The 18,991-nt window shown below is 40.6% G+C and overlaps 1 protein-coding gene across 1 annotated transcript in view; it reads left to right on the forward strand.

Annotated features, from left to right (window-relative positions):
* The first annotated feature begins 684 nt into the window (after positions 1-684).
* Positions 685-18,991, forward strand: part of ITGAV (integrin subunit alpha V) — a 92,526-nt gene continuing 74,219 nt past the window's right edge. The window contains exons 1-2 of the mRNA XM_043577244.1: positions 685-1,168; positions 11,609-11,736. Coding sequence (XP_043433179.1) covers positions 984-1,168; positions 11,609-11,736 — 313 coding nt within the window. The 5' untranslated portion in view covers positions 685-983. The remainder of the gene's footprint in view (positions 1,169-11,608; positions 11,737-18,991) is intronic.

Raw genomic sequence — 18,991 nt, forward strand, 5'->3', positions numbered from 1 at the left:
TCTACTCACGCGTCCTAAATCAATGCGCTAGTTATTCGCAATCACCCAACTTCAGCTAATAAACTAGGAATAAGGTTTCTACTAGTCTGACTTGATTTGAAACGATTACTGCCAATTCTTTGCCCTGCCAATCCTTCAAGTTCAGCTTTAACACGACTCCTGGAAGGGGCTGTGCTAGCATTCTGAAAGTTTATAATTAAGTTCAGTGTGTGTGTGGGATAGAGTGGGGGAGGAAAACGACCATTAATTACAGAGTTTCGTTTGTGAGAGCCTGCCAGGGTTTTAGGAGTAGAAACCGAGAGGCGGATAAAGCTGTCCTCATTTTTAAACAAAAGTAGCACAGGAGTTCCCGGCGGGACCCGGGAGCGTGGGGTGCCCCTGGACGCGGGCGGGTTGGGACCCTTGGCCATCCCTACGTGCACCACTGTCCCCCTGGAGCTGGGTCCGAGGCCCTCGTCCAACAGCGCTGCCGCGGCCCGGGGATCTGAGGGGCTGGGGCTTCGGCATTGGCACCTCGCTCTCGGGACGGGAGGCGACCGCGCGCACGGAAGTGCACCCGGCTCTCTCCAGTCGGAGGACGGCTCTCCTCCTCCTTCACTTCCTCCAGCGCCGCTGCCAGGCCTCCCGGGCCGGCTCCTCCCCCTTCTCTACCTCCTTCCACCGCCCGCGGCAGCACTCAGGCGGGGGGTGCGGCGCTCACCCGCGCAGTCCCGAGCGGGAGCCCAGGCGCGGGGCGGCCGAGCGGGAGGGAGGTCGGGGGCCGCCGGCGCCGCTGTCCCCGCCCCGCGCGCCCTGCGCCCCACTTCCCGGGCGGCCGCTCGGTGGCTCAGCCCTCCCGCCTCCCCGGGCGCTGTCGGGGACTCGCCGCGAAGCGAGCGGCCGGCCAGTTTCGGCGCGCGCAGGCGGCGGCGGGCCGCGGGCACCGTGCGCTCCGGGAGGGGTGGCCGCGGCTCCGGCCTCGGCGCCCCGCGCGCGCTCCGGCGATGGCTTCTCCGCCGCGGCGGCGGCTGCGCCTTCGCCCGCGCCGCCTCCTGCTCCTTCTTCCCGGATTCCTGCTGCCTCTTTGCGGCGCCTTCAACCTCGACGTGGACAGTCCTGCCGAGTACTCCGGCCCCGAAGGAAGTTACTTCGGCTTCGCGGTGGATTTCTTCGTGCCCAGCGCGTCTTCGTAAGTGGCCGCACTTGGAAGGGGAGTCAGCCCCCTCCCCCACCGCGCGCGCCCACCCTGCGTTCCCCGGGGGAGACTGTCGGTCCCCCCACCCCCACCGGGGGTTTAGGTTCTGGGCGGATGGACGGTCTGGGGAGGCGAACCCCCGCGGCACCCACCGCCTCCTCTCAGTGCCCCCCTCGCCTCTCCCCGGACGGACAGCTTTGAAGACGTGCGCTTCAAATTCGGGGCAAGTGGGAAAGCAACAAAGGCTGGTCCCGCCGGACTCCGCGCCGCCCCTGCTAGCGTCTCGGGCTAGGTCAGGCTCATTCCCGAACTTCTTTTTTCCTCCGGTACCAGTTCGCCTTCCCCGTAGCCTGCTTCGCAGACTTAAAAAGCCCTCCCCCACACTTTCCGCCTCGCGGGCTGATTCCGTTTCTCGTTCGCTCCTTTTCCAGACATTCTGATGACTAAAATGACCATACCGTCGTAGTAAACTCGTGTCTTATCTCTGATACTGTCAGACCTTTGCACATTTGAGGGCGAACAGACGAATTCAATGTGTCATGTGTTCTTTTTATAGTGATTCATTATTTAGGTCATTGTTCACAAAGAACAAGGGTGTTTGCTGACTTTTCATTCACTGCGGGTCATTTGAATACTGCAGTATTTAAGAATTCAGTTACGTTTTCAAACTGCTAACGTTTTCGCGTTGCAAAGGCCGTCAGGATTTGTAACAGAGTTAATGTCACCATTGGATTCAAAGTTGTCTCTGACTTGACCGAACCTGACATCATCGTTCTCACCACCTCACCCCCATATTAGCGTTAGAAATGCTGATTTGATAGATGTTCACTGGATGCCTTCTGATGTTTAAGTTCTGTTTTCAAGAAGGAAGACTATTCTTAGGGCTCTTGGAAATTCTAACATTTTTTCCCTTCTCTTTTTTCTGTATTGAAGGTACTATTTTTGAGGCGGTAGAAGGGGAATAATCTTGATGGTCAGTACTTTGATAGGACCATTTTTCCAACTCATGTGTGCCTACTTTGAGGGTGATCTAAATATCTTTCAATGATTTATTCATACTGTCTGAGTGTTGATCATCAAAGGTGTTGATGATTGTCTGAGTGTTGATTCATCAAAGGTGACGACCTTGCAGCAGTAAATAGTATGGAAGCAATTAGTGGAAACTAGGCATTGTTTTATGTGGTGAACTCAGTTTTGTTTGTTGTCTTCTGTTTCAGCGCTTTCTATCTATCCAGACCTAAGCACAGATTTTCCAAAATGATAAAAAAATGATCACTAAGTTTGGGCAACATTTACTCCCTCCTCATTTGATTTAATCATTCTGTCAGCCTTATCTGTTATTTGAAAGTTCTTTTGTTTCCAGATAGCTTCAAGGGTATGCCTTGATAGTACCGATTTTAGTTGTCATCAGAGGTGCTCTTTTAGCTTTAATTGGTACAGAAATTCTAGTAGTTTTGAGAAAATATATTGTCTTTTGACAAGAGTAGGTACTTAAATTAGCAAGAGTTAGCGCTTAAATACTTCAGAGCTGATGGAATGTTTTGTAAATGGTGTAAGTTGAAACCGTCTGAGTTTAGCAGTGTAAAGATAATGACAAGATGATAAACTTTAAGTGTTGTTACTATGGAAAATGCAGTAATGTCGAACTGTTGTCATGAGAGGTTTACCATCTTTGATTGCCAGCCTGGACGGCTAATCTTTGACTAATCATTGTAGTTATTGGATATATTATGAATACACAGGTTGCATGACCTCTCATGTGGGCCTTCAATGGTAAGGTAAAATTGAACTTACTTTGATTCCATATAATATTTTGAAATCTTCATCAGTGACTTTGTTACTGATAGACTAGTGAGTTCTAGATGTAGTCTACCGTAAACAGACATCAATTTTGAGATTAAAAAAAAAAACACATACAAACAAAGGCTTCTTCTTAGCTTTTCAGATTTAACAAAGCTTAGTGTAAAATTATGCTTAATTTCGTAAAAGATACTTTTAAATTTAACAAGCATTGGACCCAAGGTACATGAGGATGTGATTTATATTAACAGCTGCACTTACTGTTGTTGTTATTTGGTGTGATTATAAACTTCTAAAATAAAAAAAAAAATCCACAAATAACAAAGTGTTTATTAAACACTCCTTTCTCCTAAAAGAAGAATCCCTCGATCAATTAGGAAGCAACAGTAATGAAGTCTCTTTCCATTGCTTCTAGTTTCTTTTGGTATCTAAATACTCCCAGCAAGCTGTAGAATTATTTTATGTTTCATTTTTGTTGTTATAAAAAATTGTTACTGAGTTAATTTCCATATTGTTGTGAAAACTAATGAGTCACTATTAAAGAAAAGGAAAAATACTAAGGACAAATATTAAGGTGACTCCTCAAGAAATCCCTTCAATCATGAGTCCTAGGTTTAAAGTGAAAGATCACAAAAATTGTGATTTAAAATTGTGAAAAATAATAAGTCAGCATTCTGCATTTTTTCCCCTATATACATTAATTTACAGTGACTATATTGCCAAACTTACATAAAATTTAAACATCATATACAGGCCATGAAGTAAAGTCACATTTTTCTTGGGGGAATAATTGGAGAAATTGAAAATTGCACCTTAGGTTTAATTAGGATAATGATATCTTGTGTTGATTAGCCTATTTTATAACTCACAAAGCACTTTTACTTATGGTATCTCACTTCACTCTATAGCACAAAGCACCAGGGGAAGTAGGGAAGTAGATAAACTCATTGCTACAGATGAGGACACTGAGGCCAGAAAGGTTTTCAGTCTTTATTTGTTAGAGTGGATTGGTGTGAGGTTGGGGGCAAGTTGGGATCAAAAGACAGGGTATGAAATTAAAGTCCATTTAATTTTAGGATTCAAATTAAAAAAAAAAATTGTTTTAAGTTTACTTATTTTTGAGAGAAAGTGCTAGTGGGGGAGGACCAGAGAGAGGGAGACAGAGAGGATCTGAAGGTGGCTGTGCACTGACAGCAGAGAGCCTCATGTGGAGCTCGAACCCATGGACCCTGAGATCATGACCCGAGCTGAAGTCAGACGCATAACCAACTGAGCCACCTAGGTGTCCCACAAATTTTAAATTTTTAAGAAGAAAGTAACTGGACAATTTTCTTATTTATTCTTCAAATATAAGGTATACAGTTCTCATTTTACATATATATTTATTTTTACATAATACTATAATGAGCAACACTGGATTGGAATTCTTGCCCCGCCCCCCCCCCCCCCCCCCCCCCCCCCCCCCCCCCCCCCCCCCCCCCCCCCCCCCCCCCCCCCCCCCCCCGTTAAATACTAATGAAGCCTTGTTTACAGTTGCTTCATGTTCCTGTGACCCCAAGGAAGAGGTGTGGGTGAGTTTGCCCTGGTCGCAGAAGGTCCTACAGCGCATTCAGTAGTTCTCAATTCTGACTTCCTGTTTGTAGCACCTGGAAAACTTTTAAAATAAAACTGCTGCCCTGGCAGCATCTTGGATTTAAAAATAGAGCTTCAACTTCATAATCCCACAGCCTGTGGATCTCTCCTCCTTGACCAGCCCATCTTACCTCCACTCATTTTCACCAAGTGGTGATGTCAGTTGCACCTTTGTTTCTAATAATGGTGCCATCATTTTCTCTGTTGCCCTGGAAATAATTTCATATTCCTCCCTCTCATTTTCTATTTTTCTTTGTCTCTCCTACTGTAGTCCCCTAATATTAGTCAGTGATTAGTCACCAGACAGAAGGTCCTAGAAATTCTTCCTTGTTAATATTTCTTGCATTCATCTCTGCTCTGCACCTGACTTCAGCTTCCTTGATTTCAGCTTAGAAGGGTGGTCTGTGGCACTCAGATCCTCATCCCTGTCCCCATCCTTTGGCTCTTAGATCTTACATGTTTCTAATAGTTTTATCTTTCTGAAGCATCTTTTTGATCTGGTACTCTACTAAAATTTCCTCAACAGTACGTCCATGGCCAGAGAGAAAGTCCAGACTGCTTCACCTGGATGAAGCCCCTTTTCCTGACACAACTTGCATGTACTTTTCAATGTTGACACACAGTTTCTCACCTCAGCGTTGTAACCACGTTCATAACCCTTCTCATAGTGATGCCAGCTCATTTTTGTGAACTTTGTGTGGCTCTGGCTATATTGGTTGTTTATTCTTGTCATAAATAATATACATATATAGACTATACATATACCCTTATAATTTAAAAGGCAAGCTCTGTGTTGATTACTCCTGATTAAGCCCCCCGGGGCTTATAGGACATTATAAAAGAAAAGAGAAAATGTCTAGAATTTACAGTTACTGTGCTTGTTTCATGTCATATAAATATTGACCCTGCAGCACTTTTTTTTTTTTAATGAAAAGTAAATCTGAGACTGGAATTACCTCTCTGAAAAAACATTCATGCTATTTTATACACATTTTTTTCTATATACGGGTGTGGTAATTTTTCGAAAGTTGCTTTTGATGAAGGCTCATTCACTGGTCAGCCCGGAGTCAGCCAGATATATTAGACATGCTTTATCTTGGAGAAGTCAGTGCTGAAACAGCCAAATAACTTAGTTCATTTGGAGGGTTTAAAAAATGTACTTGTCATTGTTTGGCTGGTTGCCTCTCCTTGGTAGTGAAGGTCACATTCCCTGAAGCAACTGCCCTTAAAGTCCACTTTGGATAGGAAGTGCATCCGAAAGGCATCCTCCTGGTTGGTTTCTCTGATCCTCTTGTCTCCCTCTCGCTTCCTCTTCCTTCTCCCTCCCCATCTATTCTTTTTTTCTCCTCCCCACTCCTCCTGTACCTCTCCTCCCCCTTTTTTGTTTTCCATCCTGTCTTCCCCCACCCCCCTTCTCCTGCACTTTCTCCTCACTCCCTTTTTCTTCTACCTCTCCTCCCCCACCGACACACTCTGCTCTTTATCTTTCAGAATTTCTTGTGGCATGATGTTGATTAATAGTCTGCCCGTGTATGTAAACCATAATGATGGACATGTCTTGAGTCATTTGACCAGAATAGTGAGGATAAGGATCCTGATTCTGTTCTTGGGTAAACTTTTGGGAGGAGATGGAGTCTGCCAGCAGAAGGCGGCTGGCATGTGAAACGGAGTTGCTCAGCTTCAGATTTTCACTGCTAATCAGCGAAATCTCTGTCAGCTCCAGCTAACCCCAAGTGTCTTCCCCAGCTCCCCACTCTTGTCAGGAAGTGTTGCAAGTCCCCTACTTTGTGCCCTTCTTCCTTTTTTTTCCTCTTGAGGTCTTGCATTTAAGTTAATTAATGATCCTTTGAGGAAACTGAGGAAAGGAAAGCCTTTTTGAAAATAGCTTTTAACTTTTATGTGTTCTACTTTATTAGAGAGAATAGTTTATTAATTGTTTTTAATTCTGGGGCCATCATCTTATATTTTTATGATGCCTTCAGATTTTCTAAGTTTGTTTTTGTCTACTGTCCACATTCAGAAATCTTTTTAGAAGTAATCACAGTGGGCATTGTTATACAGGAAGCTGAGGCTCAAATATTGAACAAGTGACTTTCTCAGTTGATTTATATTGGGTAATTGTAACCTATAGTATCAAACTGCTTATTAGACACTGCTGTTTATATTGCCAAATTTTTTCAGCTCTGTCACTTCTCTTATCCTAATTAAGCTGTTACAGACATTAGTTAGACATTCTTAGATGAACTTCAATAATTACTTAATTCTTATAAAGCATTTCATTAGCAGGCTGTTTTGTTATTCTAGTAAAAAATACGTGATGTAAAATTCATCTTCCTAATACATCAACAGGGCTTTTGTTTTCTGTAGTCTGTGTTGCTTTTATATTCCTTAATTTTCTCAAATATCATCTTTTATCATCCTTTACTTTTTATTCTCTATAAATATTTAATTTCTCTTTATATAGCTCCTTCTTAGGACTTAACATTTGTCTAAGGCAGTTTACTTTCTCCATCTCCCCATTTTTCTTTTTTAAAAACTTTCTGTAATATTCTTTAAAAGTAAATATCAGGGGCGCCTGGGTGGCGCAGTCGGTTAAGCGTCCGACTTCAGCCAGGTCACGATCTCGCGGTCCGTGAGTTCGAGCCCCGCGTCGGGCTCTGGGCTGATGGCTCAGAGCCTGGAGCCTGCTTCCGATTCTGTGTCTCCCTCTCTCTCTGCCCCTCCCCAGTTCATGCTCTGTCTCTCTCTGTCCCCAAAATAAATAAACGTTGAAAAAAAAAATTTAAAGTAAATATCATGTTGACACTTTGGACAAAGTACTTTTATTCCTCAGCTTTTTTTTCTCCCCCATTAACCTAGCATTTAGAAATTAACAGTGCTCACACATTCCTTTTATATTATTCTACCATTTCTGTGGCATTTCACCAATGTGCAAGACTGCACATGAAAGTATGCTTAGGAAAACCTAACGAACACCCATGTTAGTACATCTAATTACCCATCATTTCATGCCTACAATGTGCAAATGGCCGGATGAGAAGCAGCAGCCATGTTCATGGTCTTATCCAAGGAATGCGAACTTTGTGCTGCCAGTGGAGTGCAGTTTTCTTTCAGAACCCTCCTACCACGTCCTTTTTTGTGTCTTTGCTGAAGTCCCTTACTGCGAGTAACTTTCCAGCCCTCTCTCATAGTGCCCAAGTAAAGAAAGTGTCTGAAATCCAAAATTAAGAAGAAATATGTATGTAAAGAAATTGTTGTAAGGGTAATTTAAATAATTGGATGTTTAATAGAGGATGATTTTTGGTGGTAGTGGAAATGGCTATTTACATAGGGCTTTCTTAAGATTGAAGCCTGTAACTATCGAATTTACTTGCTACTTACCTGTCAATTAAAAAAACTTTTCTTGAGTGCTTGTTATGTGCCAGGCCCAAAGATAAATTAGAGTCTCCTACTTTCAAGGAAGCAATTTATTTATTTATTTATTTATTTATTTTTATTATTATTTTTAATATTTATTTACCTTTGAGAGAGAAAGAGAGAGACAGAAAGAGAGAGAGAGGGAGTGTGTGAGCTGGGGGAGGGGCAGAGAGAGAGAGGGAGACACACAGTCTGTCAGCACAGAGCCGGATGAGGGGCTGTAACTGAGATCATGACCTGAGCTGAAGTCAGACACTTAACCGACTGAGTCACCCAGGTACCCCTCAAGGAAGCAGTTTATTATAAGTTAGGAAGAATAGCTTTGATAAAAAAAAATTATAAAAGATTCTATAATGTGCAATGTGGTGATGGTCAGGAAATGAGTTTTTCTTGGAAATTTCTAGGCAAATTCTGAGAACCACCTCCTTGGTCCTCATCTGGAACCTGGCTGTTACCCAGCACTGAAATCATATGTATACCTGTGATTGTATTATGGTTATTAGGACTATTGCAGGACTTGACCCCAGCCTTTTCAGGTGTAGACCCTGAAAAGTATACTTGTCTGAAATGTTCTTTTCCCTATCATGCGCTCAAAACTCATTGTATCCAGGGGCACCTGGGTGGCTTAGTCGGTTAAGTGTCTGACACTTGATTTCAGCTTGGATCATGGTCTCACAGTTTGAGCACATGTGATGGAGCCCCGCGTGGGGCTCTGTGCTGACAGTGTGGAGCCTGCTTGGGATTCCCTCTCTCCTGCCTCTGCCCCGCTCATGCTCGCTCTCTCTCTCTCTCTCTCTCTCTCTCTCAAAATAAATAAACATTGAAAGAAAATTAAAAAAAAAAACAAAAAACATTTAATCCAGATGAATAGGGGAAGTTTTATGATGTGAATGGCCAAATTTTTGACCTTTTGAAATGGAAAATTATTTATATTTATTTATATTTATAATATAAAATTATATTTATTTACATAAATATCTTAGCTATTAACCAGCTCTCCTGCAGTAAAGGAGGCTGGATGACATTGAGTGCCCTCTTATTCATGGGGGTACAGCCTCTCCTACTCATAGCCTTTTTTTTTTCCTGCTGAGTGCAAACTAAGTTGGTTGTGATGAGAAGGAGCCAGCATTGATGTTTTACTGATGCCAAATATGACTGCATAAAGCTTTATTAAACAGGGTGTGGTTCGGTTGGGAGTTTTGCCTTTATTTTGAGTATGGAGTGGTTTTTTTTTTTTTTTTTTTTTTATTGAGTATGGAGTTTTAAGATGAATATCAGAAAGCAGGATTCCTGTTAAACCAGCCAGTCAGTCATGCAGCCAGCTCTTGACGATTCTAAGTATGATTTAGCAGATACCACCCAGAAGAAATGAAATTGAAATTGATAAGTAAAAGTTAAAATGAGCACATCTCATATTAAAATGTAGCTTTGTTCATAACTTTAAAAAAAAGGAAAGGCAGTGAAGTATTTTCTATGCTACGATTTAAGTGACTAAATGTTTAATGAGGAAGTGAAATAATAATGGTGGTAGCATTTATTGAGGGCCTTCCATGTATAACTATATCCTGTTTTCTTTTATACTTCAATCAGTTTCTTTTCATTCTCTTTTACTATATCCTCTTTCTTTACCTGACTCCTAAAGGCTCTTGCTCCCCAGAGCTCAGTGTTTGGCTCTCTTCTTTCTGAAGCTTCCTGGCATGAACCCATCTACCCTAAGTTGACATTCTCAATACATGATCTCTGAGGCAAAACTCTCCTCAGAGCTCCGGACTACCAATTGGTGTCTAACAGATACTTCAGAGTAACATTGAGAACGGAATTCTTGGTTTTCCTGTAAATATTTAATCTGCCTTCTGCTTCCTTACTCTTTAGGCTTTTTTCTTTTTGTGCAGTAAATTGTCCCATCCATGCACTTCAGAATGAAACCTGGGTGACATTTTTTAATCTTCCCTTTCCCCCATATTACAGCCATCAGCTATTGCTGTTCATTCTATTCCAGATATTTCCAAAGTCTGCCCACCCATCTCCTTCTCCACCCACCTTCCCAATCTAGGTCACTATTATCTCCTCCCTTCCCTGATGAAAGTCTCTTACTTTCCTTGTTCCATTTTGTTCCCCTCCCTCCTTAATCCTTTCCCCAGAAGGCACCAAATATAGTTTTCTCTATTAGATTGTGTCATTCTTTTGCTTAAAAAAAATGCAAAGGCTTCACATAGACCTTAGGATAAAATCCAAGAGTATTACATTAGTTGAACGGCCCTGCTTGATTTAGTTCTTGCCAAGCTCCCCACCTTTATCATGTGTCCCTCTTAGCTTGCTTTTTTCCCTCAGCCACACCTTTTTCTTGAAACTCTCCGACACTGATCATTTTCTTGCTGAGGGTCTTTGTCTCTTTGCCCAGGGTGCTCCCATCTACTTCTTCATGCCACACCCTTATCCCACCTTTCTCACCTTGCCTTCCCCCCCCCAACCCCTTCCCCCCACCCCAACACACAAACACTCCTTGGTGACCATCTAATCCTGTACATCTCGGTTTATTTAGCAGTAAGTTTCCTTGCTACTTTATCTAAACGAGGTCTTTCCTCTTCCTTCTTTACAGAAAACTTCCTTTGACTTCTCCTTATGTAAAGTAAGTCTTTCCCCTCTATTCCTTCAAGATTACTTTCCTTTATGTAAAGAAGTTTTTCCTTCACAGCATTTGTAAGCATGACTGATTTTCTTGGTCAGGTTCTCCATTTCTTCCCAAAGGGAATGTAAACACCACTGAGAGCAGAAAACGAGGTTGTTTTATTCATGGTGATGTCCCCAGTGCCCAGGACTGTGTTGTATGTAGACGAGACACTCAAGCTGTTTCTTTTTCTGAATGAATAGAAAAAACTAATGAAAAGGTCTCTTTTGCTTAAAAACTGGACTCTGTATTATTTTGTCTCCTGCTCATTTTATCCTGATAAGAAATTGAATAGCGATCCTGTTCTTTGGCCAGGATTGACTAGATTAATCCTCTGAAAAGATAAATTTATTAGTCATTAAAAAAAAATTACTGAAGTACAGTAGTTCCAAAACAAGATATGTTTTTAAAAAGAAAAAAATGATAGTATGTAGAATTACAATACTTTAGAATTATTTATTTATTTAGTTTTGCTTAGTATTCAGGATATAGAAAGTCTATGGCAGACCACACACAAAAAAACCATTCCAAAAAACCCTAAATCAAAACATCTGTCCCAGATTCTAGCCAGCACACATTTTTAACAGCTTTTTTGAGATGCAGTTGATATATAATAAACTGTATATGTTTAAAGTGTACAGTTTGACCAGCACAGATTTTTAAATGACATGTCACTCTGAAGTTGCCTTATAAGATGTTATTATTATTAGCATGGGTAAACTGTATTGAATAATGTATGTATGTAAGAGCATCAAATGAATATGCCCTCAGTGAATGGATAAAGATAGATTATGCCCTCAGTGAATGGTTAAAAATAATAGTGGATAATAGCAAGAGAATGGTTGTTCTTTCTAAATCATAGGTTACTGTTTATGCTTTGTGCCATTTAAAATCTTATCTTCCCTTTTGTATACCAGGATGTTTCTTCTGGTGGGAGCACCCAAAGCAAACACTACCCAGCCTGGGATTGTGGAAGGAGGGCAAGTCCTCAAGTGTGACTGGTCTTCTCACCGCGGGTGCCAGCCAATCGAATTCGATGCCACAGGTAAATATTGCAACAGTGGCCTCTTTTCCTTTACCCTCTCTTCCCTTCCCTTCTGTTGGGGAGCAAGAATTTCTGTCTCCATTAAAGGCCCTTCTAGCTGGGCTAAGAATCAAGTTGACAGGAGACAGATAACAGGAGAAAATCAAAATTAATAGGTGCATGTATGTATGAGGAATCCATATAGACATGGAAATTCTGAAGACAGGCAGAATGAGGTATAGTATGTCATCCTGAACTAAGGAGAAAGGGGGTAGGGGTCTGGGATTTCAGAGGAAAGGAATGGATTTCATGGAGTGATAATAAGAGAAGCAGATGTTTGATAATTAGATGTTTGCCCTGCCATACAGATGGGTCACTCAGATAAAGTTTGTCTCTGTTAATAACCCGTATTCTGAGAAAAATACTCAATTTAGCTTCATCTGTGTGGTTAAGGGAGCGACAAAAGTCTCTTGAGTCCCCAGGATCTCAAGTGCCTTCAGCTCAAAATAATCCATATGCCAAAATGGCACATTGGGGGGGGGGGGGGGCGGGTGCTGTCCCGAAACCCCTTCATTCCTCCCATTAGATATTTATTTAGTATCATTTGATTTTTAAAAGAACTTACTTTACCTTAAATGTAACAACTTAATAAAACAATTTATATAAGCACTTCAGATCCCTAGGAAGGTTATATGAAGACAAAAGATTTAACATTTTTCCTACAATTTTGTCATATATGTATAAAAGTCTTAAAAATACATTGTATTTTCACTGCTTTGGATGTCTTCAGTTTCAAACTGTGTGAATTTGCAGAAATCTGGGGAAATATATTAAAGTGTTTTTCTGTCTCTTCTGAGAAGAAGGAACAAGGCTTTTTGTCTTTTTCTTTGTCAGCAAAATTGAAGTGCAACTTACTGACAATTATACATCAAGTCCCTAATCATGAAATAATCTAAAACCTTGAGTGGTGCTACCAAAACCAGTTGAGGAATTTTTGTATTCAAGTAGATTTTGTTGACTTAAAAAAAAATTCTTACCCAAAATTTCTTGGATAAATTATGCATTATGGTTTGGATAACATTAAAATCTTATCTATAGGGACAAATTTCTGTGTCAGACAAGACTGGTGGAAAGGAGAAAAATAGCATGAGGAAGATGGGAAGAAAAAAGTTGAGTTTTACATTTACATCAATGAAATAAAATATATAGAATCCTGTACACATTTGTATTGGTACATTTGTCTACATTTGTGCAAACTAGAGAATCTTCAAAGAAATAATGTGGCATTCTTTTGGTAAAATAGTTTTACAGAATTTTTTAACAATTTTGATTTGCTGGCTTTGAGAGAATATTTTTTTTTTAATTTGCATTCAGTATAATATGTTATTCTTTTTTTTTAAATATGAAATTTATTGACAAATTGGTTTCCATACAACACCCAGTGCTCATCCCAAAAGGTGCCCTCCTCAATACCCATCACCCACCCTCCCCTCCCTCCCACCCTGAGAGAATATTTTAGGATAAGCCTAAAGACAACTAATTTTTTTTCCATATTGTTGTTTCCTGCTAGTTCTAAAATATATTAGTTCTGGGAATTATAATATTAGTGAAACAGGATTGTGGTGTAGGCTGTTCCATTTGGCATTCTGGTCAGTGCCAAAATGAGTGTCTGTCATTAAGTTAACTCTTAATAGAAATCAGGTCACATATTTGTTTTTTTTCCATTTGAAATCATCTACATTAAGCCCTGTTGTATTTTCCATATATGGCTGACATTTGGAAAACCCCAAGAGTATGTCAATAGGCTCTATTTGACTACAAATGGAGAAATACCAGTGATTCAAAATAATACGGGTCAGGGCATTTATATCTTCTAACAAAATAAGATAATAATAAAATGAAACCATACTTTAGTTTTGATAGGTTGTACTTTTCAGATATATTTCTGTACTCAACACCATAGGTTTTTATGGAACACAAGATTATTTATTGCTTTTTTAAAATTTAGCTTTATGTACTGTTCTGTTTATTAACAAATTAATATATGCACTTGGTAAAAAAAAAAAATTTCAAACAGTTCAAAAAGGTATACAATGAAAAAAAAGGAGTCTCTCACATCAACCTGCTTAGAGGCAGTTGTTCTAAACAATTTCTTTGATCTTTTTAGAATTTTCTTACTCCCACATATGTGTATATCCTTAAAAAAAAAGACTCACAAGGGGCGCCTGGGTGGCTCGGTCAGTTAAGTGTCCGACTTCGGCTCAGGTCATGATCTCGCGGTCCGTGAGTTCTCGCCCCGCGTCGGGCTCTGTGCTGACCGCTCAGAGCCTGGAGCCTGTTTCAGATTCTGTGTCTCCCTCTCTGTCTGCCCCTCCCCTGTTCATGCTCTGTCTCTCTCTGTCTCAAAAATAGATAAATGTTAAAAAAAAAAAAATTAAAAAAAAAGACACAAATAATAATATACTCAATATTTCTGTTAAGCACTTGACTCCTCCCCACCCCTCCCAACAATATAAATCTTTTGTAGAGTTTTCCTTTCCATATGTATATATAAGCCAGAGTTTATCTTGTTCTTTGCAAAATACTGATGGTATTTATTCTTTAGTGTATATAACCTAATTTATTTAACTTGTATTTCCTGTTGCTGGACATTTAAATTGTTTCTAATCTTTTGTAATTATGAACACTGCAGTAGTGAAAAATCTTATATGTATGTATTTATGCAAATGTGTGAGTATGTGTGTAGGATAAAGTCCTAGCAGAGCATTTTTAAATATGTACATTTGAAGTTTTGATAGGTGTGGCAAATTATTCTTCACAGAAGTGTATATTCCCCCAATTTTACAATGGGAAGAATTTTACAATTCCTCCTTTTCTGACATCCATGACAACACCATTTATCATCATACATTTATCTTTGTCAACTTTATATTGTAATTATCCTATCCATATTATGTATCTATTTATGTATATTTTATATGATTATGTTAATTTACATTCCTTTAATGGTAAGATTAATCATCTTTGCATTTGTTTGTAAGCCATAGCATTCCTTTTCTTGTGCACCACTATTTACTATATTTACTTATATTTTCTATTGATTTGTGATTTTAAGAAATGAATTTCAGTTGATGGCATTCTATCCTTTTAGTTGCTTATGCCAAAATCTGGAGTTATGCGTGACATTACATCTATCAGAAAATCAAAATCTAACTGCTTCTTGTCATTCTGCTGCTCACATCCTGGTCTAAGCCACCATTGTCTCCCACCTGCACTGTTGCCCTGGACTCCTGAGTTAGCAAGGGTACTGCCAGGATGGTATGCTTAAATTGGGATAGTTTGAGGAGCTTTTAGTAAAAGAACTATTTTAAAAGAGTACTGTGCAAGGTCTCATTACAATTGGGCCCCTTGGCCTGAAGGTAGATCGGGAAGGGAGTGGTTACTAGAATTCAGAGGATTAGGTGGAGAAAGCCACAGGACAGGACCTGTGGCTTTTGTCCAAGGGCAGTAGCCAGTCCAGAGTAACTGGAAGGGAGGAGCAGGGGAAAAAAACCACCCTGACTCACTCTCTTCCCTCCCTTTGATCCTGTGTGTGCTCCCCCCTGGTGGAATCCACATGGGAGCCAGGGGACACGGCAGTCCGTGAGTTCATCCTGGTCAACATCCTGGGCCAAGAGCAGGGTGGATAGGAAACCTGGAGGAGCAGTTGGAAGAGAGCTGGTATGTGTCACTGTTTTCCCCACTTCTGCCCTGGATACTCCCAGACTGTTCTCTACAGCAGCCAGAGTGATTCTTTTAAAACATTCCGATTATAACACTGCTGTTCATATTCCAGTAATACCTTACCATCTGTCTTATAGTAGCCGAGAGGTCCCTGAGTTTCAGTCCACTATTTGTATCTTTATCTTCTGCTATTCTCCTCTCCATTCTTTTCCAGCCTCATTGGGTCTCTTTGCAGTGGCTCATAAACAAAAGACACATTTCCACCTCACCCTTGCTTGGGCTCTTCTCTCTGCCTGGAACATTGTTTTCTCAAATGTCCATTGGGTGCCCCCTCCACCCCTACCTTCAAGAATAGCTCAAATACCATCTTCTCAGTCATTCCCTGACCATCTAATTTAAAATTGCAGTTGCCCCTTTCCCACTTTGTGCTCTGTCCTCTTTTCTGTTTTTTTTCCCCTGGAATACTCACATTGCTACATAAGGTATTTATGTAAGGTAGTTAATGTCTCCTTCTTTCAGTTAGTTTGTATGTTCTATGAGAACAGTTGCGTGTATGTGTGTGTGTGTTTTAATCTGTTTTGTTCACTGCTGTAGCCCTAGGGCCTACAGCAATGCCTGGTGCCTAGTACAAGTTGGTGCTCAGCAAATTGAATAGGTGAGTGAACGAATGGATCATAAGAGCCTTTCCTGTAGCGAAGAAATAAAGTTTTAGTTATAGGTGTACAGATAAGTATTTTTTGGTCTGTTCTCTTTTTTCCTGAAGATATATTTGTAATCATGTTGTATAACTTCTGAGACTTCCCTCATAAAAGGAATATATAAATTAAAACTTCATTTTTTACAATTAGAATTTTTGTCCAAATAGGTTTTGTTTTGTTTTGTTTTGTTTTTTAAGAAAAGACGGTAATATAGATTGCAATAAGCTAGTCAGAATAACGTGTATCTAGAAAGACACTGTCAGACTGTGTCTTGACTGTGGAAGAAATGCTTACGTTTAAGCATCCCCCAAACTTGTCTTACACCTCTCCTGAGGAGCTCATTCCATCCAAGCCCAAACACATAAACATCTCTGCACCACAAATATCTTTTTTATCTTTTTCAGCATCTCAAGGGAGGTAGTGGCTTTTCTGTCTATCTTTCCCTCATCTCAGTCGCATGTCAAGGGAGACAATAGCTGAGCATATTAGTGTGGTTTGTGGAGGCGAACTACCTGGGCTCAAACCCTGGTTCTGCACTTACAGCTATTTAACTTGCACTGTCTGTTACTGCCAGCTGCCCGATGCATTGTCCTCATCAGACTTGCTCCTGGGTATGTGTTCAGCTGAATGAGTTAATGTGTGTGTGAGTTCAGACATGTAATGTGCTTAGTACAGGGACTGGCACATTGTGGTGGCTCAGTAAATACAAGCTGCTTTGTATTGTTACCACTTACTCCCTCTGCTTTCTCATGGACACTGCCTGTTCTTTCATTTCTCTCTGTCCCTGCTCTGCATTTGCCCCTTTCCTTTCATTCTCTCTCTCTTTCTCTTTTTATTTTTTAATATTTACTTGAGAGAGAGAATGAGGGAGAAAGTACGAGCTGGGGAGGGACAGAGAGAGAGAGAGAGAGAGAGAGAGAGAGAGAGAGAGAGAATCCCAAGGAGGGTCCTTGCTGTCAACACAGAGCCCAACGCAGGGCTTAATCTCATAAACCTGAACTGTGAGATCATGACCTGAGCCTAAGAATCAGATGCGTAACCAACCTAGCCACCCGGGTGCCCTTATTTTTTTCTTTTTTCCTTTCCTTTTCTTTCATTTCCTTTTCTTTCCTTCTCTTTTCTCCCTTCTGTTCCCTTCCCTTCCTCTGACTTTTCCTTTCCCTGACTTTCAAACATGTTTAAATTGTTTCTACCTGAAAAACTAATCAAAACAGCTTCCCCTCGAACATTATCTCCTCTCAGTCATTTTCCTTTCTCTGTCTCTTCACATCCAGGATAATTGAATCCACTTCATCACTTTCCATGTTTAGTCACTTCAGTCTGGCAACTCAGCAGTGGCTCTAACTGAAATTGTTAGTAGCCACCTACTTCAGTGGACACTTTGGACCCCTCATCTTATTGGACTTTTTACAGTTTGCTCTACTGACCATTCCTTCCTTATTTTAAAGTCTCTGCTCTTTGACTGGAACTCTCATGTCCCCTTATTGTTCCTAACCTTCTTGATGCTGTGGTACAGTTTGCCCTGTGACTCTTCTCTCTTCACTGACTTTATATTTGCTGTACCTTGTGATGTCTTGAAAAGGAAATAGGCCTTGGAGTCAGACAGGCTTGTCCAGCTTTGTCATTTTTCCAATGTTAGTTGGGAAAATTACCTACCTTTCTACATTCTGTAATACATTGCTGGGGTGATCATGAAGAATTTAAATTAGGTAGTTTATCTGCTACTTTATTGTGTTTCTGGGTGCAGAAGAGACTTTAATGCTTAAAAGGGCTCCATGCTGATTCTAATATTTTGGAAATAAAATTCATAAAATCATTTTTTAAAATTATATCTGGTTTATATGATGTGGTAGATATCACGACTGTCCATCAGTATCGTGTTTCTAAAACTGGGAAAACCTTGAATTTAAATATGCCCATGTGACTTTTTTTCTAGCCAATTAAACATCAGTAGAAGTGTATCAGTTGTGGATAGAAGGATTAGGAGTTATTCTTCCTCTCCTCTTACCAGATGCCATAGTAAGTAGTGATAGTTTAAATGATAGAGCCTCCATCAGCCTGGTCGCTGAGTGAGGAAGACATGAAGCATAGACGCTTTACTAATCTATGATGTACATGTACAAAATAATTCTTTGTTATTTTCAACTAATGGATTTTAGGGACGCTTGTTATTACAGCATAATGCAGCCTAACTGAATTAATACATACAGGGACAGTGACATTGAATGTTATCAGTAGTTGGCTGTTGGAAAATGGTTACTGAAACCCTTTCCTATCTGCATGCCAATTTGATCTTGTCTTTTTGTTCTACTTTACTGGATCCTGAGTGGTTAAGTGACTAGATATCATTGCTTATGCTAAAAATGGTCCTGGGTCAGTAAACTGCATTTAGACTGGGAGAAATTGTAAATAGACTGAAAATACATGATAGGGATGCTGTATGCAGCTCTAGGGTTCCCTGAGTACAATGATTTATAAACGGCATGTCCTTTGTGGGAATTCTGAAAGCAATGGCTGTGAAGTTAGTATAAGAGGTACCATTCCTTTGGGGCATGAAACTTTGAAGCTGGGGTAGGTCCTCTCTGCCCACCATATCTTGTTTCTTCCTGTGTGAGCTGTTACCTAGTGAGGCGAAGAGAAGAGCTCTGAATATCCGTATGTATGCACTACTGCACGGGGAAAGTCACGTAAGCACTCTGATCAGGGAGGGACGTCTGCTTCTGTCCTATATCCTCTAAGTAGACTGGTGCTGTGTGTGGCCTTTGGCAGTTTTGTGAGTCTGAAACTTAAGTTGAGCCTTGAGAAGGCTCCCTGATGATTTTTGCCACAACATTTGACGTTGGTAACTAACTGCA

This window comes from Prionailurus bengalensis, chromosome C1, assembly GCF_016509475.1.
Source record: "Prionailurus bengalensis isolate Pbe53 chromosome C1, Fcat_Pben_1.1_paternal_pri, whole genome shotgun sequence".
Lineage (NCBI taxonomy): Eukaryota > Metazoa > Chordata > Mammalia > Carnivora > Felidae > Prionailurus > Prionailurus bengalensis.